Source organism: Scyliorhinus canicula, chromosome 5 (genome assembly GCF_902713615.1).
Source record: "Scyliorhinus canicula chromosome 5, sScyCan1.1, whole genome shotgun sequence".
In the NCBI taxonomy this organism is placed as follows: domain Eukaryota; kingdom Metazoa; phylum Chordata; class Chondrichthyes; order Carcharhiniformes; family Scyliorhinidae; genus Scyliorhinus; species Scyliorhinus canicula.
The window spans coordinates 71,068,174-71,093,603 of NC_052150.1; the positions used below are offsets into that span (position 1 = coordinate 71,068,174).

General features: G+C 42.5%; 1 protein-coding gene across 1 annotated transcript in view; it reads right to left on the minus strand.

Annotated features, from left to right (window-relative positions):
* Positions 1-6,616: 6,616 nt before the first annotated feature.
* The window catches only part of nsun2 (NOP2/Sun RNA methyltransferase 2), a 76,647-nt gene continuing 57,833 nt past the window's right edge, over positions 6,617-25,430 (minus strand). Inside the window, exons 12-19 of the mRNA XM_038797194.1 lie at positions 24,034-24,130; positions 22,608-22,735; positions 21,814-21,906; positions 19,819-19,954; positions 18,719-18,799; positions 15,546-15,684; positions 13,739-13,778; positions 6,617-7,912 (exon numbers count right to left, since the gene is read on the minus strand). Coding sequence (XP_038653122.1) covers positions 7,474-7,912; positions 13,739-13,778; positions 15,546-15,684; positions 18,719-18,799; positions 19,819-19,954; positions 21,814-21,906; positions 22,608-22,735; positions 24,034-24,130 — 1,153 coding nt within the window. The 3' untranslated portion in view covers positions 6,617-7,473. The remainder of the gene's footprint in view (positions 7,913-13,738; positions 13,779-15,545; positions 15,685-18,718; positions 18,800-19,818; positions 19,955-21,813; positions 21,907-22,607; positions 22,736-24,033; positions 24,131-25,430) is intronic.

Sequence of the window (25,430 nt, forward strand, 5' to 3'; positions counted from 1 at the left end):
ATATTGTAAAAAGCTGAGATCCCAGTACACACTCCTGAGGCGCACCACTGGTCACCGGCTGCCATCCTGAAAAAAAACACTTTATCCCCACTCTTTGCCTTCCGCCAGTCAGCCACTCCTCTATGATACTGGTGAAGGAGTACTGGTGGGTACTTGTGAAGAGATCGAGAGTTTTCGAGCACTTGATGAGTTTAAAAGCTGATGCTGCACGAGACCCATTTGAGGGTGAAGGATCAGGTGAGGCTTAGGAAGGGTTGGAATGGTCAAGGTGGATCCATGGCGGTCAAGGGAAACTGTTTCATGGAAAATAAATTCTGAGATTGCACTATCTGACAACCATTCAGGGCGAAGGGGGGCAGAATACATTTTCTCTGCTTCTACCTCACTCTCCTCTACTTCCTTCTGTCCCTCTGCCTCATGTCTCTCCTCCTCTCTTCATCAGTACCCTCCTCTTCCCGAGGTAGCCTCCTGACTCCTGCAGTCAGTAACTGTGCCCACATAATCACAACGCTATGGGAGAACAAGAGACTCCCACAAATCTAAAAATCTGCTCTGGTGTGTACTGTATGACTACACCAAGAGGTTAAGGCAGCTGAACTTCTGCCCGAGTAGGCTTATTACGCCATCTCTTCATGACTTTGCCAGTCCCCATCTCTGTAACCTCCCGGCAGCTTCCATATCTCTTTGCTCCTCTAATTCTGGACACTTGCACAAGCCCTATTTTACTCACGCCACTGTTGTTGATCTCGCCAAGATCCTAAGCCTGTGCTTTCTGAAAATTGCTGGGTTTGCCCTCAAAAAAAAATCATCCATTTTACAGACTGATTTGCCTTTCATGACTACCCAGTCCTACTATTATTTTCTAAGTGTCCAGTTATCATATCCTTAGACTCTTGCCTTTTCCCTACTAATGTCAGGCTAACAATTCTGTAGTTCCTCATTTCCCCCCTCCCTCCTCAATTAAATAGTGGTGTTACATTTTCAACCTTGCACTCGCAGGAACAATTCTAGAAACTGTAGAATTTTCTAAGATGACCACCAATGCATCTACTGCTGCTCAAGCCACCTCTTTCAACATTCTGGGATGTAAATCATCAGATCCAGGGGATTTATCAAATTTCAAACCCATCAATCTTTCCAGCACTACTTTTATCGAATACTAATTTTTCTCAGTTTCTTATTCTCACTCGTATGTATTCTGTGAACCCAGTACGAAGCATTATATCGTCTTGAAACTCCACCGTCAGTGCTGTGTAGTCGCTGAACTTAGCAGTGTGGGAATTGTGAATACTCTCAAATTTGTATGAGATCTGCGCATTCTTCAAACTCAGCACCGAGCGCTGCGCATTCTCGGAACTCCAAATTGTGTGCTGCCTATTCTTTGAACACGTTACAGAGTGCTGTGCATTTTCTGAATGCAGTACTGAACGCTGCACATTCTCTTGATGCTGCATATTCTCTAAACTTATTACGGAGAGCTGTGCATTTTCTGAACGCAGTACTGCGTGCTGTGCTTTCTTGAACTCAGTACTGTGTGCTGTGCATCCTTTGAACTCAGTACTCTGCTCTATGCCTTGTTCAAACTCATTGCTGAGTGCTGCTTTTCGCCAAAATCAGCAGCGAATGTTATGTGATCTCTAGTGTAAGCATTGTTTTCTCGGAAATCAATAAAGTGAGCCCTGCACATTCTCTGAACTCGATACTGGAAGAGCTGTGTTGTCACAAATCAGTACTGTCAGCTTTATATTCTCTGAATTTGGGAGCATCATGCAGTGGATGTTCTGAAATCAGCCACGCTATCTTTTCTGATTTCGGTCATCCATTCTCTCAACTCGGTAAGGTGAGCACGAGAAGTGCCGTTTTAACATTTAAATCCATAGCAAACAACTTTATATATTGATGTAGAATGAAGCAGCCTCATCAAATGATATAAGCTGCAGATAGAGTTCAACCTTGTCTTCATTCAATCATAACTGTGTGTGGCAGTAGTAATAAATGAGTGATCAGATGATTGTAAACCTGCATTCACCTTACCATTAGAGCAGAGTATCAAAGGAAGTAATTAAAAGGCTACAATTAGAGCCAATTTTGCAATACTGCAATCTGGTACTGGAATGTGATCAATTATAGTAGTTTGAAAATTTTCACCATTGTCAGATAGAATAAAAATTAATGGATACCACAGCAGTAAGCACTAAACCACCAAAACGGATAGCATACTAATAACCCAAAGAAAAATGCTTCAAAGATTTGCATTGATGTGGCACCTTTCGCTCCTCCCAGACATCTGAGTGCTACTCAAGAAATGAAGTGCTTTTCTTTGAAGTATGGTCACCGATGCAATGTGAGAAATGCCATTTTGCACAAATAAACCTAAATGAATGGCTTCAACAGTCTTATGCCACTTTACAAGTGCGGTAGAATACAACTGAAGCTGCCCCGTGCTGCCCCTTTGGCCAAATATATAAAATTTTAAACTCTAACGCTGCAAGGCAGCATTATATTTGAGTTTTTCCACAAAAATTGAAAACAATAAGAGTAAAAGAGTTTAAAGAGAGATGGGCACACACCAGGGATGAGATTCTCCCGTCCACCAGCCGCGTGTTTCTGGGCCTTGCACCACTTGCTGACAGCGGGGAAAATCCCGACAGCCATAGAATTCCAACCCTGAACATTCATCAGTACACTCCACTCAGATGTTGTCCTTGTGCTGCATTCTTTTGTTTCTTCAAATGACCACCCCCCCCGACTTTCACCCTGACGACTTTGGCTCCCTCTGAGTATTTATGTGAATATGTAAACCCCTTCCACAACTGGACTCAACATATTTGTGACTCACCACTTCATTTATTTCTCCCAAAAGTGCATAGCCCGCATAACTCCTTCCCCTTGCCGAAATAAAGGAAAACATCGTTGAAACACCCCAAAACATTCTTGGACAATGCGTGGAAGAAAGTGAGTTCAAGTTACCAACTATCAAGAATTCCTGAAATACCAATGGAAGTCCCAGTAATATTTGTACCGCACTGGTACCAGGCAATGATCAAGTCCAACAAGAGTCTTTATTAATAATAATAATAATAATTGTCACATTAACACCAATGAAGTTACTGTGAAAAGCCCCTAGTCGTCACATTCGGTGCCTGTTCTGGTACACAGGGAGAATTCAGAACGTCCAAATTACCTAACGGCACGTCTTTCAGGACTTGTGGGAGGAAACCGTAGCACCCAGAGGAAACCCACACAGAGACGGGGAGAAGGTGCAGACTCCACGCAGGCAGTGACCCAAGCCAGGAATCGAACCTGGGACCCTAGCACATTGAAGCAATAATGCTAACCACTGTGCTACTGTGAGTCTAATCACCTACCCCAACCTTCATTGGTATTGACAATGCCGAATCTCCCACCAACAACATTGCTCATGTGTGGGGTGGGGGAGGCTCATTTAATTGAAACAACCACATACATAAAAGACCAGCCTGTGACAAGTGACTCACCTCCTGACTCTCCAAAGCCTATTCACCATCTAGGCACAAAACAGAGAGGGGGCAGTACAGACCGTGCCAAACACGGTCCAGGGCTAGGGACAGGCCTGGGCTCCTTGCTCTAAACCGAGTTTACTGTTGTTCCCCAGTCTGAGCAGCTAGAGCTGTAGGCCTGGAAGATCAACTGTAAAAAAAAAATTAGGCCAAGTTCCAATTTTTTTATAAAACTGTTCTTTCAGCATCAGGTCAATTTGACAGTTACTGAGTTGCTCCTTCCAATCTTTAGGCAGTTTTGTGGTTCTGATTTTCTTCAGAAAAGCTTGCCAGAAAAACCATGGAGTTGCTCGAAGGTCAGCAGCAGCAACACAACGGAGAGTTCTTGATTTATGAAGTCAAATCTCTCTTTTAAAACCAGCTGGATGTGGGCTGGGGTGGGGGTTCTTGGAGAGGTGAATGGAAATTCAGGGCTCTTGGAGGGGTCAAGAGTAGGTTAGAGAGGCGGAGGCTGGAAGAGGGGCGAGTAGTCGACTCTTTTCCATTGACCGCAATTGTGTCCTTTGTCGACTTTCTGTTAGCCCTCACTATTTTGGTGCTTTAATTAGATTTTTGTTGTATTGAAAGTGATAGTTATGTTGCAGAGGAGATATTAGAAATATATCGCAGTGAGGAGCAATACTCAGCAGGGCCTTCATACCTGAGAAAACCCAGATACAATTGTGAACCAGCCTTTGTCCTCTGGCTTCTTAAAAGATGTGTCACACAGACACCCGAGAACACCAATGCTTCTCACTGAACAATGAAAACTCAAATGTTGCTCAATCATTACATGCAGGAGAATATAGCCCGCTTGATCAGTATCCCTTAAGCATTCAGTTCCTTCACTACCAATGCAACATGGCTGCAATGTGTATAATTTACAAGATGTTTTGCATCACTTCAATCTCTCTCCTTCAACAGCAGCTCACAAACCCACAACCTCCACCATCATTCAAACGCAGCAGATGCATAACACCACCATGACCTGCAGGCTCCCTTTCAAGTCACACACCATCCTGACTTGGAAATATAGCCTCAGCCCCAAGTCACTGGGACAACATCCTAAAACTCTCGCAGCACTGTTGGCATACCTTCAGCAAACAGGCTAGGCTGCAGCAGTTGAAGGAAGCTTCTCAAGGATAAATGCAGTTGGGCAATAAATGCTGGTCTTGTCCAAAATACCATATCCCATGAAGGGGCAATATAATAAAACATCTGAGCCAAAGGATTGGCAAAATAAAATGGGAAACAGTCAATTCCCATTCAAATTGTTTTCTCCTCTCCTTTGGGTTTCTCCCGTTCCTACCCACTCTCCTCTCCCCCCGCCCCCCCTTCCCTCACATTGGATCCATTATCTCTCCACTAACCTGAAAAACTCATATTGATCGAGACAACCCATGTTTAACACTGGTGGATTAACCAGTAATGCAACTAACTGTGATAAACAGGTTTTCAGGGGAAGAACTAAGTTACAAGTGGTTAGTCATAATCTGAGGATTCATATCAAATAAATGCATGTATAATACCATCTAAAAGGTGAATATGTGTAAAATTTGAATAAATGATTCATTAAATACTTAAATACCAATGTAAAAAAGTTACATAAATTTAGCGATCAGCTCGTATATTTTGTTTGTATCTTGATCATTAATTGCCAGCACATATTAATCTATATTGAACCCAATCAAAGGATCATCCCGCCATTTCTGCCACTTCCAAACATCTATTTTTCTCCCCCCCCTCTTTCAGTATTTCAAATGTGCCATTCCCTCCATGATATACTGGCACTGGTTAATGCCTCAGTCAACCCCCCCCCCCCCCCCCCACACACACACAGAATATTTCCCTATAAGCATGGGAAATGTAACACCTGCTCTTTTACCCATCAAATTCCCCAAATCAATGCCCCAAAACTCGTTCCAGGTGAAGAAGTGAGTTGCATGTGTTATGATCACCATAGAGACAAATAACCAACAATATTTTTGCAAGTTTTTGGTCTTCACAGCTGCTGCATTTTCCCTTTCATTTTAGATTTCCAGTATCTGTAGTATTTTTCCTTTGCTTTATAATGTGTTCACAACTATTTAAGTCTTTCTTGTTTCTCAGCCCAGGATTCCACCCATTTGCCTATTCCCACCGTCCAGCCACTCTCCACCAAGATTGGCGATTGACAGGGCCCATTTAATGTTCCCATTACTTTTTACGCAGTTCTGCTCTCAACTTTTATCTCCATCCCAGAACCTTAATAGGGTATCCTTCATCCTCACCTTTCACTTACCAGCCATGCTCAAAGGATCACCCTCCCTCATTTCTGCCACCACCAAACACATCCTCCCACTCCCTTCCCTGCATTCCATACGACTGACACCCTTGTTCATTCTTCAGTTATGCTCAACACCCCATATTGTTTTCATGGTTTGCTTTTTGCTCTTGGTTCTTACATAATTTCTTCACTTTTCACTTGGGATAGCTGCTACCTGCCATAAAGTCTCCCCTCATTCTTTTAAATTCCAATGAGTATAGTCCAAGTCTATGAATCTCCTCTGCACCCACTCCAGTGCCAGTACATGCTTTCTCAAGGAGACGAAAACTGTACACAGTACTTCAGGTGTGGCCTCAACAGCACCCTAGACAGCTGCAACACAACCTCCCTGTTCTTAAACTCCTTCCCTCTAGCAATGAAGGACAAAATTCCATTTGCCTTCTTAATTACCTGCTGCACCTAAAAACCAACTTTTTGGGATTCATGCACAAGGACACCCAGGTCCCTCTGCACAGCAGGATCCATTTTTTACCATTTAAATAATAGTCCATTTTGCTCTTATTCATATCAAAATGGATAACCTTACATTTACCAACATTGTACTCCATCTGCCAGACCCTTGCCCACTCAGCTATATCCCTCTGCAGACTTTGCTCTACCATTCAACTTAAATGTTATCTGCAAACATTGACACTTGGTGACTAGTCTCTAGATCATTGCTGCTCAACATTGAGACGGTTTCTATTGTAGCAAGATTCAACTAACTTATATCCACCAGGAGCTTTACAAGTTCAAAAGAGGATGGGAAATAACATCGACACATCAAAACGACGAGATTCATTGCCTTTTATTGGGCAAAATATGGTACCTTGACCGAAAAACAAATGTTCTCACATTTGGAACCATGTTTACAACAAACTTGAAACAGTTCCCTTTGGTACATCCACAGAATTTGCAAAGTTAAAAAAAATTTGAATTGAAAAGGGTACTTATCACCTTCAACACATGGGCAGTTAACTGATAGAAAATCAGGCAGGATGGTCACTCTGCTCCACTAGTTTGTCATTTCAGTACAGATTAAAATTACCATAAACCGCATCATGATCTTTTAAAATAAAAATTAGCACTTCAGTTTAGAAATTCAACTGTAAAAACTGTAATCACTTTTTAAAGATGGGATTCACAAAGAAGTTTGTTTTTAAAACACAAAAGCTTTGACAAAAATGGGACCAATCAGCAGAGCTGGCCATTTTTAAAGGTTGCTTTCTTCAGGAGAACTAGCTGTCAAACTATTTGATCATGTGTATAGTGTTCAAAAGTCATCTTTATCTTTCATGAATGAAGTCATAATGGAAAAAAAATACTTGCTGCGTTCATTTTTCATGGAGAGGACGTCTGGCAAATGACCGACATATCTTTACAGAAAAGTTGTTATCGAACTCAGAAAGTGGTTCACTCGCGCTCTGATAATGTGAGTTTAAATAACTTTTCAAGCTGATATATCTAATTAGTAAAGGTCAGAGTACATTCATATGAAATATTCAAATTTGGATTGCAAATACATTAATATCTTCCTCCAGAAATAGCTTGGCAGCTCCACATATCCAATAATACGTCGTACGATAACTTGTGCTGCAATCTACATCAGTCATGTTTGGCATTTTAAAAATATATAGTAAAACCCTTAGATTAATTTGCATCAGAAGATGCTACTTCAGCACCAAAGTTTTCCGTTTTTGAACATGGATCAATAGATTCTGGAATTCTTATTGTATTATTGATTTCCACCATTACGTGCTGTACTTGTTCTTGAGGTTCTTCAGTTTCTTCTGTGGCCTGCAGGACCTGATCACATTTTGCTTCAGATTCTTCTACTGTGTCAGATTCCTCTTTCAAATGTTCAGCCTCTCTGCGTAAATTCAATTCCCCTTCTTCCGTTGGCTCCTCATTTTTCTCAGTACTTGCAGCCACACCGTCTGATCCCTCGCCCTTATTCTTGTCTCTGAAAACCTCTACACCCAACATTCGTAGGTAATGGAAACGCTCGTTCCTAGCTACAAAGGCACGGATTGAATTCTTTCCCCTCCAGCCACACAATACAATAGGGCAGTTTGGGCCTTCAACAATCCTGTGAACATTTTTGTGGAAAGAAAATAAACAAAAAAAGACAGTAAATAATTGGAATGAGGTCAGGATACTTTTATGTTTGTTTGGAAGGGGGAGTGAGGAGAGGAGTAGAAATCATTTAGAATTACGGTATCTTTGGTGTCGCAACAAAATGAGAGGATGGCCAATTACAAAATAGACAAGTAATGGCAATAGTATTTAAGATAGGAGTTAGACCTGCTCCACACAACCAAGTTGGACAACTGATCTCTAATTCATAATTACAATAACTTATTTCCTTCCACAAAGCATGATTGAAGATTTATTCAAAATGTCAACAAGGATAATTCCACAATTAAAAGGAAATAGTACATCCCACACTGAATGGATAAGGGCACAACATTCGTGTGGAAAACATCACAAACGTTGGGCATCAAAAGGAGGAAATAAAAAGTAATGAGTTACAAAAGGCTGCAAAAGCACGGTGAAAGAGAAAGTTTTAAAGAGAGAATTGAAAGCATGGTTGAAATTGGCTTTAGGGAGAGATTTCCCAAGGACAAGAATGAAAGACCTAAAGGTGAAAGGAATGACAAATGATGGTGGATAGGTGAACAAAAAATAAAAAGTTCCAGTTGCGGCTATGCGGAGCTAAGCCACACGTTCGGCAGCTCCCGCTATTTAGGGACTTTTGGGCCGTTTCGAGGGCCCCAAACGGCGCTGTTTCTACGCATCCTGGTGGGGGAAGGTGCCTGGAAAAACTTGCCCCACACTATATGGTGCTCACCCGGAGTGGGAAGAAGAAAAAGGCTGCAGTAACTCCCCCAAAAAAAGGGGAAGAAAAACAAAATGGCGGCCGGCGCTCCCGCTATTTAGGGACTTTTGGGCCGTTTCGAGGGCCCCAAACGGCGCTGTTTCTACGCATCCCGATGGGGGAAGGTGCCTGGAAGAACTTGCCCCACACTATATGGTGAAAAAGGCTGCAGTAACTCCCCAAAAAAAACGGGGGAAGAAAAACAAAATGGCGGCCGGCGCAACACCCGAGGACTGGTGGAAGTGGGCGCAGAAGCAACAGGCCTCGCTCCTACGTTGTTTTGCTGAGCTGAAGGCTGAGCTGCTGGACACTATGAATGCAACTACGACCAAGCTGCTTGGGACCCAGGCGGCCCAGGAGGAGTCTGTTCGGGAGTTGCAGCGGCAGGCCATTGAAAGAGAGGAGGAGGCCGTGGTCCTCGTGGGGAAAGTGGAGTTGCACGAGGCACTTCATAAAAAGTGGCAGGACCGCTTGGAGGAGCTGGACGTTCGCACGAGGTGAAAGAATCTGAGGATCCTGGGCTTGGCGGAGGGGCTAGAGGGGTCGGATCTCCCAGCGTATGTGACCACGATGTTGAGCTCGTTGATGGGAGCGGGGTCCTTCCATTTGCCCCTGGAGCTTGAGGGAGCGCACAGAGTGATGGCCAGGAGGCCCAAGGCAGGTGAGCCCCCGAGGGCGGTGCTGGTGCGGTTCCACCGATTCAGTGACCGGGAGTGTGTGCTGCGCTGGGACAAGAAAGAGGAGCAGTAAATGGGAGAATTCGGTAGTGAGGATCTACCAGGACAGGAGTGCGGAGGTGGCTAAGCGGCGGGCCGGGTTCAACCGGACGAAGGCGGTGCTTCATGCTAAGCAGGTCAGGTTTGGAATACTGCAGCATACAAGGACCGGCACCATTACTTTGAGTCCCCGGAGGAGGCATGGGCCTTTGTACAGGCGGAGAAGCTGGACTCGAACTAGGGCCTGGGGACATACTTTGGCCGGCGTTGTTTCCGCTGTGGCTGTTTTGTTCCAACTGTTTCAACTTTTTTAACTTCGACATGTGTGTTATGTATGCTGGTTTTCTGTTTGCTCTGTTTACGGGTCGGTTTGTTTGTTGGGCATGGTTGTGGGTTAGGTGGGGAGTGTTAGGGGTTTGTGTTCTATATGTTCTCTTCTGTACGGGGCTGGGGATTGAGGGGAAGCTGGATTTTGGAGAACTGCGTCAGAAGGGTGGGGTGTGGCAGTGTGAAAGCGCGGGCTTTCCTCTGGTTTCCCACGCTGCGGGGCAGGGGAGGTGGAGCTTGCGGTGGGGGCGGGTGCAGTGGAGAAGGCGAGCAGGATATTGGCGCATCAGCTCCGTAGGCAAGATGCGGCTAGGGAAATTGGGAGAGTGAAGGATGGGGGTGGAAATGTAGTGCAGAAGGGGACAGAAGTAAACGGGGTCTTTAGGGACTTTTACGAGGGATTGTACCGGTCGGAACCTCCGAGGGGGAGGGAGGGGATGGAGAGCTTCATGAACAGGCTATGTTTCCCAAGGGTTCAAGAGAGGCTGGTAGAGGGGCTGGGGGCGCCGATAGAGTTGGAGGAGCTAGTCAGGGGGATCGGGCAAATGCAGTCAGGTAATGCAGTCGGGGCCGGACGGGTTCCCGGCAGAATTTTACAAAAAATATGCGGACCTGGTAGGTCCCCTGCTGGTGCAAACTTTCAATGAGGCGTGGGGGGGGGGGGGGGGCTTTGCCCCCGACGATGTCGCGGGCACTGATCTCTTTGATCCTGAAACGGGTTAAGGACCCCTTGCAGTGCGGATCATATAGGCCTATCTCGCTCCTTAACGTAGACGCTAAGTTGCTGGCGAAGATCCTGGCTACCAGGATAGAGGATTGTGTGCCGTAATTCATGAAGATCAGACAGGATTTGTCAAGGGGCAGCAGCTCAACACGAATGTGCGGAGACTGCTCAATGTTATCATGATGCCGGCAGTGGAGGGGGAGGCGGAGATAGTGGTGGCGCTGGACGCAGAGAAAGCGTTTGATAGAGTTGAGTGGGGGTACCTGTGGGAGGTGCTGGAGAGATTTGGATTTGGGGAGGGATTCATCAAATGGGTGAGGCTGCTTTACGCGGCGCCGATGGCGAGTGTAGTCACAAATGGAAGGCGATCCGAGTATTTTAGGCTCTATCGTGGGACCAGGCAGGGGTGTCCCCTGTCCCCCCTCCTCTTTGCACTAGCGATTGAACCGCTGGCCATGGTGTTGAGGGAGTCAGGGAAATGGAGGGGTCTGGTGCAGGGTGGGGAGGAGCACCGGGTATCGCTGTATGCGGACGACCTGCTGTTATATGTGGCGGACCCAGAGGGGGGAATGCCGGGGGTGATGGAGCTGTTAGCGGAATTTGGGGGCTTCTCAGGCTATAAGATAAACTTAGGAAAGAGCGAGGTATTTGTAGTGCACCCGGGAGATCAGGAGGAGGGAATTGGGAGGCTCCCCTTCAGGAGGGCAGTGAAGAGTTTCAGGTACCTGGGGGTGCAGGTGGCCAGGAGTTGGGGGGCTCTTCATAAGCTTAACTTCACCAGACTAGTGGAACAGTCTGGTGGGACATGGTGCCGCTATCGCTGACGGGCAGAGTGCAATCCGTCAAAATGACGGTTCTCCCGAGGTTCTTGTTCCTCTTCCAGTGCTTGCCCATCTTTATCCCTAGGGCCTTTTTTTAAAAGGGTGACCAGCAGCATCATGGGATTTGTTTGGGCGCATGGCACCCCGAGGGTGAAGAGGGTCTTCTTGGAGCGGAGTAGAGATGGGGGGGGGGGGGCTGGCGTTGCCCAACCTCTCGGGGTACTACTGGGCGGCCAACGTGTCGATGGTGCGTAAGTGGGTGATGAAGGGGGAGGGGGCAGCATGGAAACGGATGGAGAGAGCGTCCTGCGGGGATACAAGCCTGGGGGCCCTGGTAACGGCGCCGTGGCCGCTCCCTCCCACGAGGTATACCACGAGTCCGGTGGTGGCGGCTACCCTCAAGATTTGGGGGCAGTGGAGGCGACATAGGGGAGAAGTGAGTGGCTCGATGGAGGCTCCTTCAAGGGGGAACCATAGATTCGTCCCGGGGAACATGGATGGGGGATTTCAGGGATGGTATAGAGCGGGCATTAGACAGCTGAGGGACCTGTTTATCGACGGAAGGTTTGCGAGCCTGGGGGAGTTGGAGGAGAAATTTGGGCTCCTGCCGGGAAACATGTTTAGATATCTGCAGGTAAAGGCATTTGCTAGACGGCAGGTGGAGGGATTCCCTGCGCTCCCCGCGAGGGGGGTGAGTGACAGGGTGCTCTCGGGGGTCTGGGTCGGGGAGGGGAAGATATCCAATATCTACAAGCTTATGCAGGAGGTGGAAGAGGCGTCAGTAGAGGAGCTGAAAACGAAGTGGGAGGGGGAACTGGGGGAACAGATCGAAGACGGGACATGTGCTGATGCCCTGGAGAGGGTAAATTCTTCCTCCTCGTGTGCGCGGCTTAGCCTCATTCAATTCAAGGTGCTGCATAAGGCCCACATGACTGGGACGAGGATGAGTAGGTTCTTTGGGGGTGAAGTTAGGTGTGTCAGGAGCTCGGAGAGTCCAGCGAACCATGCCCATATGTTCTGGGCATACCCGGCATTGGAGGAGTTCTGGAAGGGGATGGCGAGGATGGTGTCAAGGGTGGTGGGATCCAGGGTCAAGCCTGGATGGGGACTCGCGAGCCGGGAGTGCAGGAGGCGAAAGAGGCCGGTGTGCTGGCCTTTGCGTCCCTAGTTGCCCGGCGAAGGATTTTGCTACAATGGAAGGACGCGAGGCCCCCAAGCGTGGAGACCTGGATCAATGACATGGCAGGCTTCATTAAGCTTGAGAAGGTCAAATTCGCCCTGAGAGGATCGGTGCAAGGGCTCTTTAAACGGTGGCAACCTTTCCTCGACTTTCTGGCTCAACGATAGGGTACTGGGACAGTAGCAGCAGCAACCCGGGGGGGGGGGGGGGGGGGGGGGGGGGGGAACGTTGATTATGTTTGCTTATTTTATTTAAATTTGATTTATTTAATTTATGGTTAAGCTCTCTTGTTTGGGGGAGGGGGCGGGGGGGTTGGTGTGATACATGTGATGTTACGGTTTGGGGGTATTGTGGGTGTTATGGGGCTGTTAGTTGCATATTACTGCTTGTTGCTATACTTCTTGTTATATTTTTATATTTTCTGTAAAAAATTCCACTAAAAATTACTTTTAAAAAAACAAAAAATAAAAAGAGACGTGGAGGTTATATATGACCAATTATAAACACACAAAAGAGGATCTTATAAAACAGATCTGTCAGACTTTCCAGTCGAGCATTAGAATATGGGACACAGTGCAATTAAGTATGGAGAATACTTTGGATAATTGGACATTTGTAAGACATAGGTGGGGGCAGTGAAAGAGGGGAAGCAAAAAAAAAGAAACAACAAGCAAATCAGAAGTCAAACCTTCTGATAATTGCACAAAGATCTCAGCAATGGTCGGGGTTGGTGGTGGTAGTCAGCGATGGATAATATTATTAGTGGAAATGGATAGGATATAGGAAGAAGTTGGGCAAACAAAATGTAAGGTGTCACAATTATTTTTGAGAATCAGTCTCTCGCTAGATCAAGTATAATACTTGACTTGCAAAGAATGCTTTCTTTTTGGAATAAATTAAAGAAAAAAACTGGTGTTTAAACCCAAATTACAATAATCCATGGTTCTGTGATGGCATAATGGATAAAGGCAGTATCCAATACATGAAAGTGGTCTAGTGTTAGCATAGTCAACCTAGAGGTCATCACTTTGGATTCCACTGTGACAGTTCACAAAACCAGCAACATGGATTAGTAGAATGAAATGAGAAAGGAAGAAACTGGATTTTACATCACTAGGAAACTGCACGTGAATAAACATCAGTTGAAGATTGATTCTCCTGTTCAAGTTGTGCGTAATGTCTACTGCAGTGAAGTTGCAAATGTGCACAATAAAACATTTACATCAAAAGAGACGTCAGTGAAAATAAATAACCTAGCAAAAAACTTACAACGGATCTGGTTCATACTTCAGTACAATGCTCCCCATATCTGTTTTAATAAAAAAAGGGATACATTTGAGTATGCATTAATTCCACTGGAGTAATTTTAAGATAACGGTCGGAATTTTCCAGCCATTCCCGCTGGCGGTGGGGGATGCAGAAAATCCCGCCAAACATCTCTACTTTTTTTAACCAAATAATTAATTGGCTGTCAAATATAAAGGTTTTAGCATGATTCATATTGAATTACAATTGTAATGCTGTGAAAAGATATGATGATTTATAGTATTAAATTACTTCTGTGGTTATTCAGCACAAGCAAAGCACTTTACGAACACTACTTTGTGACAGATCAGCATATTACCTACAGGGATTACAAACTCCAAGTCAGATGCCATCCTCAATCCATCCCAGTCAATATTCACACCCTTCCCTTCTCAGTTTAGAGCAGGGGTGGGCAAACTACGGCCCGCGGGCCGCATGCGGCCCGCCAAAGGTATTTCTGCGGCCCACCAAGTCATTAAAAAAAAAAAAAAAAAATTTTTTTTTTTTAAATTTTTTTTTTAATTTTTTTTAAGGTTAATGGGGGGGGGCTGTTGGGTTACTTACTGGTATAGGATGGATACGTTGACTTGAGTAGGGTGATAATTGCTCGGCACAACGTCGAGGGCCGAAGGGCCTGTTCTGTGCTGTACTGTTCTATGTTCTATATGAGGCGCCCAGAATCATAACCGGGTGAAGTAATTATTTTACTTAATATACTATGCGGCCCTTTATGAATTGTGAATTTCTGAATGTGGCCCTTGCACGGAAAAGTTTGCCCACCCCTGGTTTAGAGGCTATCTCAAATTATGAATGAATTACAACACTCAGGAAAGCAAAGCCAACTCAAAAAAATACCTCAATGTTATACAAATTAATGCTTTATATTCAGTGTTATTCTTTGTAATTTAGTGTCCATAAGCATTGGCCCCAAACCTGGTTTGGTCTAAATAACTCAACTAATTCATATATAAAAATGTCAAGAACGATTCAATAGTCTGAGGGTGAAAGATGGAACATAGAATTCCTACAGTCAGAAGGTCCTTCAGCCTCTTGTGACTGCACCAACCCTTTGAAAGAGCATTTTACCTAGGCCCACTACCCCACCCATTCTCCATAGCCCCACCTAACCTGCACATCTTTGGACTGTGGGAGGAAACCGGAGCACCTGGAGGAACACCACGCAGACAGGGGGAGAACGTGCAAACGCCACAGTCGCCCGAGGCCTGATTTGAACCCGGGCCTCAAGAACTGAGGCAGCAGTGCTAACCACTGTGCCATCGTGCTGTCCAGTCTGGGAAGATCAGCAAGTGCATGAAATGGCCATCAGCAGATTTTGCCGACATACAAATCCATTTCCAATTTGACGGCTTCACCTATTTAATATTTTCCATTGAGCAAAGAAATGAGCAGCTTTAAAGGGAATGCTAATGGTACCTACATATTTTAATCATATTCTGCATGGTAAATCACTTCAGTTGATTTGAATTTTAGATACAAACACACAGGGAATTGAATGATGTAGTGAGCTCATGATCAAACACCTGGCATTTTAAAGCATCACACTAAGCTACTAAATTTAATTTTTAATATTGCAGCTGAAACCCATTTTGCATACAAAATCAATCAGACCATTTCTGAGCAATGTGCAAGAAAAACATGCACCTGCAGCAAAAATTATACTTTCAAAAATATACAGAAACACGGTTAATTCCCAAATTACAAATGAGATGCAAGCTCTTTATTAAGAAAATATGTCAACATAGCAACTTACTCAGCTTCTTGGCTTGTTTCTGAGGTTCACTTGTAAGTTTGCCAATGAATGGATTTTCTTGTGTTAGAAGCACCATAACATCCTCAATAGAAATCTTAATGATTCTTCCATTAATGTATGGATTTATGGTATAAATACCCTGAAGACCATAAAAGTATGCCGTTAACGCTTATATTTTACTTTGAGAAACATGCATCTAATATTCAATACATAACACCCGTTGTATGCCCATGCACTGGTCAGCTGACAGAATTCAGAAATTCACACTCCACAGAACAGAGTATTCCCTTTGGTATTCTAACCACAGGTTCTCTTCCAGTAAGGGCGTTCTCCTGATGGTCCTCTGAGACCACATTGTCATAGGAGTCGCAGAGCTACATAAATAAATTTGAAATTCATACTTTCATTCACTTAACCATCAGGCTTCTAATGACAACAAATTTGGGTGTTTAAGGACGTAGCTACTGATCAGAATACAGACCCAAATCAAACAGGATGAAATATATGTCAGGAACATAGACAGGACTGAGCTGTGTTTTAGAGAGCCACAGTGCCAGGTCTTGGAAACTAAATTGCCGGCAATTTGAACACTCCTACTCTACATCTCAACATTTGCTTAGCTCATGTAATGCTAAATAATTACACAACTACCATGTCTGTGAAAATTAAATATAATTACTATGAATTTCCAGGGAACTCTGCATATTCCTCCAAAAAATTCATCTCAGACAGTATTGCTAAAAATTGTTGGCACCATTTTAGAATAGGGTCCATATTTTTAATGACTTTGAACACTTACGTCTGCTTATTCATCCTTAATCATTTTCTGAGCTTCCACGGTTTCAACACATTTGCAATGGCACAGAAATTATCTAAGATTTCTAACTCATTAGCTAAAAATGTTAATATCTTGTCCACTTTTGTGAGGGCCATGAAGAATCCAGCACGAGTTTGTAGAATAAAAAAAAACAACTTTATTTACATTTACATATATACAACAGCAGCAGTACTCTCTTGCTGCTCACTCCTCTCCAGCTGGTTCCATACCGGCCAGCTCCATTTAAGCAGGAACTCTGCTAATGATTCTCCCCCCCCCCCCCCCCCCCCCCCCCCTTATTGGGGAAGCTCATACACCCCAAGGATTGTGGGATTGCCATTTAGTCCCCAGCCAATGGTAAAGAGGCAGGTTACAACATTCCCCCTGTCAAATAAGAGCCACAGACATGTTTACATTATAGACAAGTCAACTCTCAATTTCTTTTGAAAAGCAACAATATGCAAACCAGAACCACTTAAGTTCTCTCTTCAGCCGCTCAACAGTGCAAGCACACCAAAACTGCAACACATCAATAGCAATTTTGAGAGTTAAACTCAAAAGGTGGCAAGGACTGGTTGGATGAATCCAACCCTCAATGAGTTTACTCAAGCTGTCAGCTACACAGTTTTCCTCAGGTGAAATAGTGATTTTCCAGCAAAGTCTCCTTATACCTTTGAGGACAGGTACAAATCATCCTTACACAGAAAATCTCCTTTCTTTGCTGGTTGTTACAGGCCAGACTGAGATAAGTTTGGACAATCTCAGCTTAGGTTTTTTTATGTTTAAGAATAGAAAACTGTAAACAGTTGCTGATAAATTGGGGACAGATAATACAAATAGTACTATATAAGCAATAACACCAGCAAGAACTGGGACTTCTGCTTTGGACAAAAGTTACAAATTTATTTAAGAGTGGCAACTCGATGCAAGCTGAAAATGAATTTATCACAAGAAATGATGGGTAAACAGAGTTATGGTGTGGATCAGCGATGACCAACAAGGCTTGAGATGCTGATACGCTGGTTAACTGACTAAGTGACTATTTTTCCTATAAATCATAGCTGATAATTAAATCTATCAAAATACTGATAAATTTGTTACCTGTTTTAAAGAATTACAATTATGAAGACAGACATTGTTGAACAGGTGTCATAAATTAGCATTTTAAAATTTGTATTGCTGGCGCAGGTGATAACCAAGAGCTAATTAAAGGCTGCTTCTCTTGACTAAACTCGTCGAGCAGCTGTCATTACACCAACATTAATATTTTCTAACCCTGACTATCAGCAATCATCATAATTATAGTTTAACTTTGAAGCAAAGTGCCTAATTTATTATTTGAAAAGTGAACTCAAATGAAGATGAAGGAAAGCGTTGTGTCCCTTAATTCAATGCAATTCATGAAGCTTATAGGGCACAAACTGGTTCAAGGTATACAATTAAAACAGTCATTTTTTATGTCCATGTATAAAACCGCACTTTGAAAAAAGTCAAATTGAACTGTGCCTGAATAAAGACTTTGAAATATCCGAAATATCTAAATTTTTAAATAATTAAACAACCAAGAGATATGAAGAAAAATATTTGAACAGTTCTGCTGCTGAAGCATCATGGGGAGTGTGTACAGTACACATAGATACTGCATAATTTAAATACAGCTAACATAATTCAGGGAAAACACATCATGTCTAAGTCCAGACTGTTGGAAGAGGCCATAAAAAATAAAACATACAAGGCAATTCTGTGGATGAATATAATCATATTACTGTGAAATTTAAAATTTTAAACTTTACTTTTGAGAGGGGCAAGTTGCAATTTTTCCCACCGAATGATTTTTGAGGAAAATATATGTAGACAAATGGAGTCAAAGGTTATGGGGAGGGGGGCAGCAGAAAGGAAAGAGGAACTGAGACCACAGCAGATCAGCCTTGATCTTATTGAATGATGGAGCAGCCTCAACCGGGCCAAATGATCTATTTCTGTTCTTATGTCCCAAGGAACAACCAGACAAACCCTCACAAATATTTAGTGTCCGTTATGAATAATATTAAAAGTCCAATCACAACTCCACTTTGACATTACAAATAATTGCAAAATGTGTGATTTCCCATAAGAATCAGCTACATCCATATTAAGTAACAAGATAATATGTCTGATTAGTGCAAAGAGCTATTTATTTTTCTTAAATGAAGATCGGTTTCAAAATCATTCAGCATTTTCTATTTAAAAATCTAATTTGTGCAACAAAAAATGCATCACAAATTTAATTGTCTATATTTTTAAAAGAAAGTTATTTATCTTAAAATTTATCAGTAATACCACCAGAGACAACTGCAAATGACAAAGCTAATATTACCTCTTGTGCTAATCGGAAGGCACAACCAAATTCCTCCCCATCATTATTGCGACTCAAAACTTTAATTCCTGTATTAATGACCTAGGAGAATAATAAACCAGATATATTACAGCACCTTCCAAATATTGAAGTTAAAAATGTTCATTTTCTTTTACAAACAAAATTGAAAATTGGAGTCAAATTTACATAATATCTTTAATGTGAATACTTCACAAATAGGAAAAAGAAAACTACGTTTGAACCTCAAGAGATTAAAAGATAGTAAACAAAGTACTGAAGAGACTTTTTTTTAAGAATTAGAGAATTCTGAATAATTGTTTTGAAGAAAAGGAGAAATGGGAGCAGTTATAGGCTCATGGAATTTTACATGCACCCTGCAGCATATTTTCCAGCGGCGGAAGTGGACCACCATTGGCCGGCTGCAGCATCTTCCAGTCCCGCAACATCTACGGGGTTTTACATGCCCTGCACCCTCCATCATTGGGCAACGTGCCGCGGGGGCTGCCATCGGCAGGAAGGGACGGAAAAATTTTACCCGTGGAGTGAACAGCGGTGAGCTGCTCAGTGAAAAAAACTCTTGTTATCAACCATATGCATGGAAAAGAAAGGGAGAGGGGCAATGAATAGAAAGAAGATTGAAATGAAAGGTGCCACATTTGGGAGGGACTAGGGGAATGGAGAAGGTTGAAGAGAGAGGGTTAAGCAAGCTATGAAGCAATTTAGAGGGTAGACATTTTTTAATTTGACACATGGGAGCATGAATGTTTAATTCCAACATTTGAATGCTTACAAATTAAGCATTAGTGAAGAAATGGCTCATGGCTGTGACGTTTTGTTGTTTAAAAAGTAACATAAATACTTCATAGATTATCAAACAGCACATAGAATAGGGGGCATCTGGCCACGACAAGCCAGTTGCTTGAGTTTTCAAATCTCACATTATGACTGTGAACAATATTTATTAGAGTGATAAGATAATTCCAATAAAGAATCACTTTATTCCAAATAAAGTGTATGACAAACAACGAAGAGGCCTCCCCAAATGAAAACGTTCAATAACTTAAAGCTAGAATTTAAAAAAAGGAAACTTTGTCAACAACCTTCATTCGTTCACTGTTATGGAGAAGCACATTTCTTAGTTCCTTTGAAACCATGTAGAGGTGACGTTTCTTTCCCTCGTGTGTTCGAGTGAGGACATTCGACTTTGGGAAAGATGGATCCAATTGATAAAATTTCCTATTAAAAATGTTTCAGTATTTTGATAAAACATCTGAGATTGTTCTTATACAGCAGATAATCTAACAGGACACTCGTATTGATAATATAGTCGAGCAGATATTGCCCATTTGAAAATTACACCCTGTAAAACTTGCACAGATCACAGTTTTAAATATTTAGGTGCATTGGACATGTTCTGACCACAAATTAAGTATGCATATTTAATGATTCAGCTATTCTTCAGTTTGGTTACAGTAGTATGCTGTGCAGCATAAAGTCTTCATTAGCTTAATCAGCAAGGCTGGACATTCCGCAATTCAAAGGCTGCTCCAAAATGCAATCTAGACACTAAAGCTTTGACAAAAGATACATCGCTGCCATAACTGGCATTCATCTGCATGAAAGAATTTGCACAACTGCATCGCTATGACTACTATTTTGTATTCCACAAAGGCATAATTAGTTCAACAGTGCAAGAAACAGACTAGCTTCAGCAACTGAGGATGGCTTGCTGTCATCTCAACATTGCAATTCAGTTTTGCAGCTGCAAGAATGAACTGCAAATTGTTTCTGAACAAAACCAGATTGAAGTACTAATTTAAAACATACAACGTCACACACATTAGAATTCTTCCCATTGACACACTTCCCATTCTCAAAATCACTTCCAAACTCATAACTTTGAAATACCTTGACTCTTATCAATACCTCATTCTATTATTTTTAAATGGACATTTCTAGTGTGTGCTTAGGAACACAGGATGATGACCCTCAAACATGTTCTGCCATTCAATTAGATCATGATTGATCTTAATCCAAATTCTATTTACCTGTCTTTGCACCACAGCCCTCAATACTCTTCCCCAACAAATAAAATAACATTTCAAATGCCCTTTCACAGGATTTCCACTATTCTTTGTGTGAATAAGTGCTCCCCGATTTCACTCCTGAATGGCTGGACTCAAATTTTAAGATCTCGCTCTTATAGATAGTCCCCCATAGATGGCACTGTTTCACTTCAAACTCCCAAGTCCCAGCTCTGCCCTCAACCACCTCTGTGCACAACAAATGTACTTTCAAATCATTTTGTGCATTATGAAAAAAATTATACAACTTCTGGAAACAGGAGCAAATTATAATCCAACAATTATTGACAGAACAGATGCAAGTGGATTTCATGACATTCAGGCAGCTCTAGGTTCAAAATTTGGATCATCGAATTAATTAAGCAAATAGGCACAGCCTCAGCCCTGGAGTCCAGATTCTGGGTCTATAGTCTCTCCCACGTTGTACCTCAATGCTTGCTGGCACAGACAAGGGGCCAAATGGTCTCTTGCTGCGATGCAAACTTCCTAGGATTCTAACTGCAGCTCCCCTCCACACCAAACAGAACCTATTTGTTGACCAGAGCCACCCCACATACTGACCACGCCCAACTCCAAACTATGTTCCGTGCTCTACCAATTGCTACAAAAATACCTACTATCAAGTAATGCAACCCCAGATTCACCAACTCCCCCCCCCCCCGCCACAAACTATTCACCACCAGCTCAACTACTCATTATCCTTCTACATGTAGGCCGCATTTTGAGTAACATCATATGATTCATTATAAAGTGACCCATCAGGTCTAAAATCCACACTGCGTATGGATTCATTAGTTAATTTCACTTAAGTGAAACTTTTGTATTGATAAACCTTTTGCATTCTTGGACCTATCAATTTATAACATTTATTAAATTGACTTTCATTGGAAGCAACTGTTAGCTGTCATAACACTGTGGAAGAGCAGCCTGACTGAAAACAATAGAATTTAATCACTGACTGAATATTTGCATTCCCATTCAGACAGGAAAACAAGGTCGAAGAATTCTTACTGAATCGGTAGAAATATAGCATCATCTTCATTCAGGAACACAAACGGATCTTCTTTGAATCCAAATAGTTTCATTTTCTTTGATGGTGGTGGACTAAAGATAATTTAAAAATGGAATTTTCACAAGAATTATTTGGATGCAATGTTTCCAATTGCAGAGAAGATACTCAATTCAAATAGTGTCAGCATTTGCAAATATTTGACAACGGACTATTTAAACCCTGACATAGAGGAAAACTAACACATTGCATGACAGTAGTACTTTGACTTCATAAATCGTAAACATTTTAAACAAGCTGGACTGTTTTTTCCAAACTCTACTTTGGTGTCCAATGTCAGCCAGGAAAGTGAAAACCCAACAGATAATTGTATTAGATTTAATAAGAAGGATGGGGGAAAGCTTGGGAAAAAAAGTTCCCACTTTATGGTTTTCTTGGATGTGCCTGAAGCACAATGCAAACTATACCAAGAAGGCAGCCAGCGTGCACAATGACTATTCGAACTACACTGAAACTAGTCACCAAGGGTTGTAGCAAAACACCCCAAAAGCTACTCACCCTAGATTTTCCTTTGCCAACTGGGGAGCTCCTACCCTCTACCTCCCCCTCCCCCCCAGCTATATGAATAAATATAAGCAGCACACCACAGAGGATCAAACACATATTATGTTGCTTCACAACACGGATTGCTACAATTGTTGAAGACCATGAAATAATGCCAGTTGCACAAAGCTGTCATTAAATAAACAAGAGGCAAGTGACCTTGGGGAATTCCACAAATGATGCTATAACCTACCAACAAATACCATCTTTACTGGCCGATGATTCTTCGCCACCATCAGTTATTTTAGTTTCATCCATTACTGCAGGTTTCTCAACAGCATCTTCCACTGGGGTAGCAGCTGCTGCTGTTTTATGTTTCAGCTGCCAAAGATACAGATTAAAATGGTTACTGAATTAACTAAGGGAAGGTCAGCCCTCTATGCCCACTTGTGTGTAGTTTCTCCAGTTTCTTTTATCAATTTTATCTCCACAATTGGATATCACAAATGGTTTTCAGGCATTTTGAGGAAATGAAATCAAATTTCTATGCATTGCTTCCATTGTTTCATTGAAAGGTAAGCGTATGTGAATGAAAGACCACCAGGTCCATCAACCAGTCCAAAGAGACCCTGTATATTTTCTATATACACAATTAAGATCCATTAGCCACTCAGTATGGTGAACTGCTAGGCATAGATTCCCTAGTCCCTCAATTACCAGATATGATTCTGATAAGAACATGGTTTACCCAGGCTTTTTTCTCTTTTTATAAATGTAAAGTACCCAATTCCTTTTTTTCCTCCCAATTAAGGGGCGGTGTGGGCAGTCCACCTACTCTGCACATCTTTTGGGTTATGGGGGTGAGACCCCCCACAGACACGGGTAGAATGTGCCAACGCCACATGGACAGTGACCCGGGGGCTAGGATTTAACCCGGGTCCTCGGTGCCATGAGGCAGGCTTAATTAAGCATCCCAACTTGCAACAGATCCAGATATTTAGCAAGATGGTGGCGCCAGTAGGGGCAATGTTCCTATTTTGGTGTTAATTAAAACAGTTTTCAGAGTACAGATCAGGGACATAATTATTAGAGAATTAACATACTAGAAAGAATACAATGCACAGATGTCAGTTACAAAAGATAATCCTGGTTATAAAACAGGATTAGATTGCTCTCAAATAGGACATGGCATAGTTGAAATGATTAATCGTAGATCCTTTTCTTTAACCTGCCTCCCACCCCCAACACAAAAATGCTTACTACTACTCAAAGCATAACCTTAGAGGATAAACTAAAGGTCACGATACAGGCAGCTTAACAGAACGGTTATCAAATTTTAGGCAGTTTAGTGTTGCTTGTACTAGCATAGATTGTTGAAATGATCACAATGGGATTCAACAAAGACGCTTACTTAAAAGAAGCATGGAAGAAGTAGAAAGATTAAAAAGGCCAATTCAAACAGCTCTTGCAAATCTCCTTGCAATTATGTTCAATAAGCAACAATTAACAATTGACCTTCCCGGTCAAATGCATAATTCAGAAACGGGAACATTACGCTCACCAGCCTGTCTTCTTGCTAACTGCCTGGAACATTTGGAGAATAAAAGAGTGCAAAATGCAGGAACATTGAGCATAAAAGTATTTTTTTAAAAACATCACGAACAGGCACACCACCTTACCTTTGGTTCTCGCTTGTTCCATGGCATAGGAGCGTTTTTCTCCAGAACAGCAACAAAAAATCCTCCAGTATTTTGATGATGAGGAAGTATTCTAATGCTGTTAAAAAAAAAAATGGGTCGTCATACAAGTGAAATTTGAATATGGCTGTTCATTTTTCTCCTGCAAGCCAGTGACATATAGAAAATTATGCAGTCTTCACAAATATTCAAAATCTTCCCAAAAAAACTGCCTGCTATTTTCTTTTCTTCACAATCAAGATGTCAATAAAGTAGGGAAAGGAAAGCTTCTGATATTTTGGTACATACAAATGGGTATTTGTTACTCCTTCTTTAAATTGAGCCAATATGGTCTCATACTTCAGAGTAATTTCATATTTGATAAAGTACCTTCTTATTACACTCTACGCTACTACAACAGTTTAAAGTAAGCATGGTGTTGCATTGCCACGGTTAACAAGCCTTGGTGGAAAAGAATTCCTTGCAAATGTATTGGTTGAGGCTTTTATCAAACGTAGACATGCCCATGGTTAATCTCAAGATATGAACTGGGAGCAGGAGTAGGCAACTCAGCCCCTCGAGTCTGCTCTGCCCTTCAATAAGATCGTGGCTCACCTGATTGCTGCCGAACTGCATATAACCCACAACCTTTCACCTCCTTGCTCATCAAGATTATATCCAGTTCTGCCTTAAAAATATTCAAAAGCACTGCTTCCACTGTCGTTTGAGGAAAAGAATTGCAAAGGCTCATGACCCTCAGAGAAAAGGTTTCTCATCGGTTTTAAATGGACAACCCCTTATTTTTAAACAGTTACCCCGACATTCTAGATTTTCCCACGAGAGGAAACATCCTCTACGAATCCACTTTGTCAAGACCCCTCAGAAGTTCAATAAAGCTGTCTCTTACTGTTCTGAACTCCAACGGATCCAAGTCTAAACTGTCTAACCTTTCCTCATCAAGATAACCCACCCTGCCCTTTCCAAGTCTGGTAAAGTCCATGCCCAAATGCAGCATGACCTGGACAATATCCAGACTTGGGCTGACAAGTGGCAAGTAACATTCGTGCCACACAATTGCCAGGCAATGACCACCGCCAATAAGAGAGGATCTAACCAACACTTCTTGACATTCAATGGCATTACACCGGTGAATCCCCCACTAACATCCTGAGGGTTACCACTGACCAGAAACTGAATTGGACTAGCCACATAAACACTGTGGCTCACCAAGATTTCTTAGGCAGCACCTTCCAAACCTATGGCCATTACCATCTAGAAGAAAAAGATCAGCAGATATCTGGGAACATCACCACCTGGAAGTTCCTCTCCAAGCCACTCAACATCCTGCCTTGGAAATATATCTCCGTTCCTGCACTTTTGCTGGGTCAAAATCCTGGAAC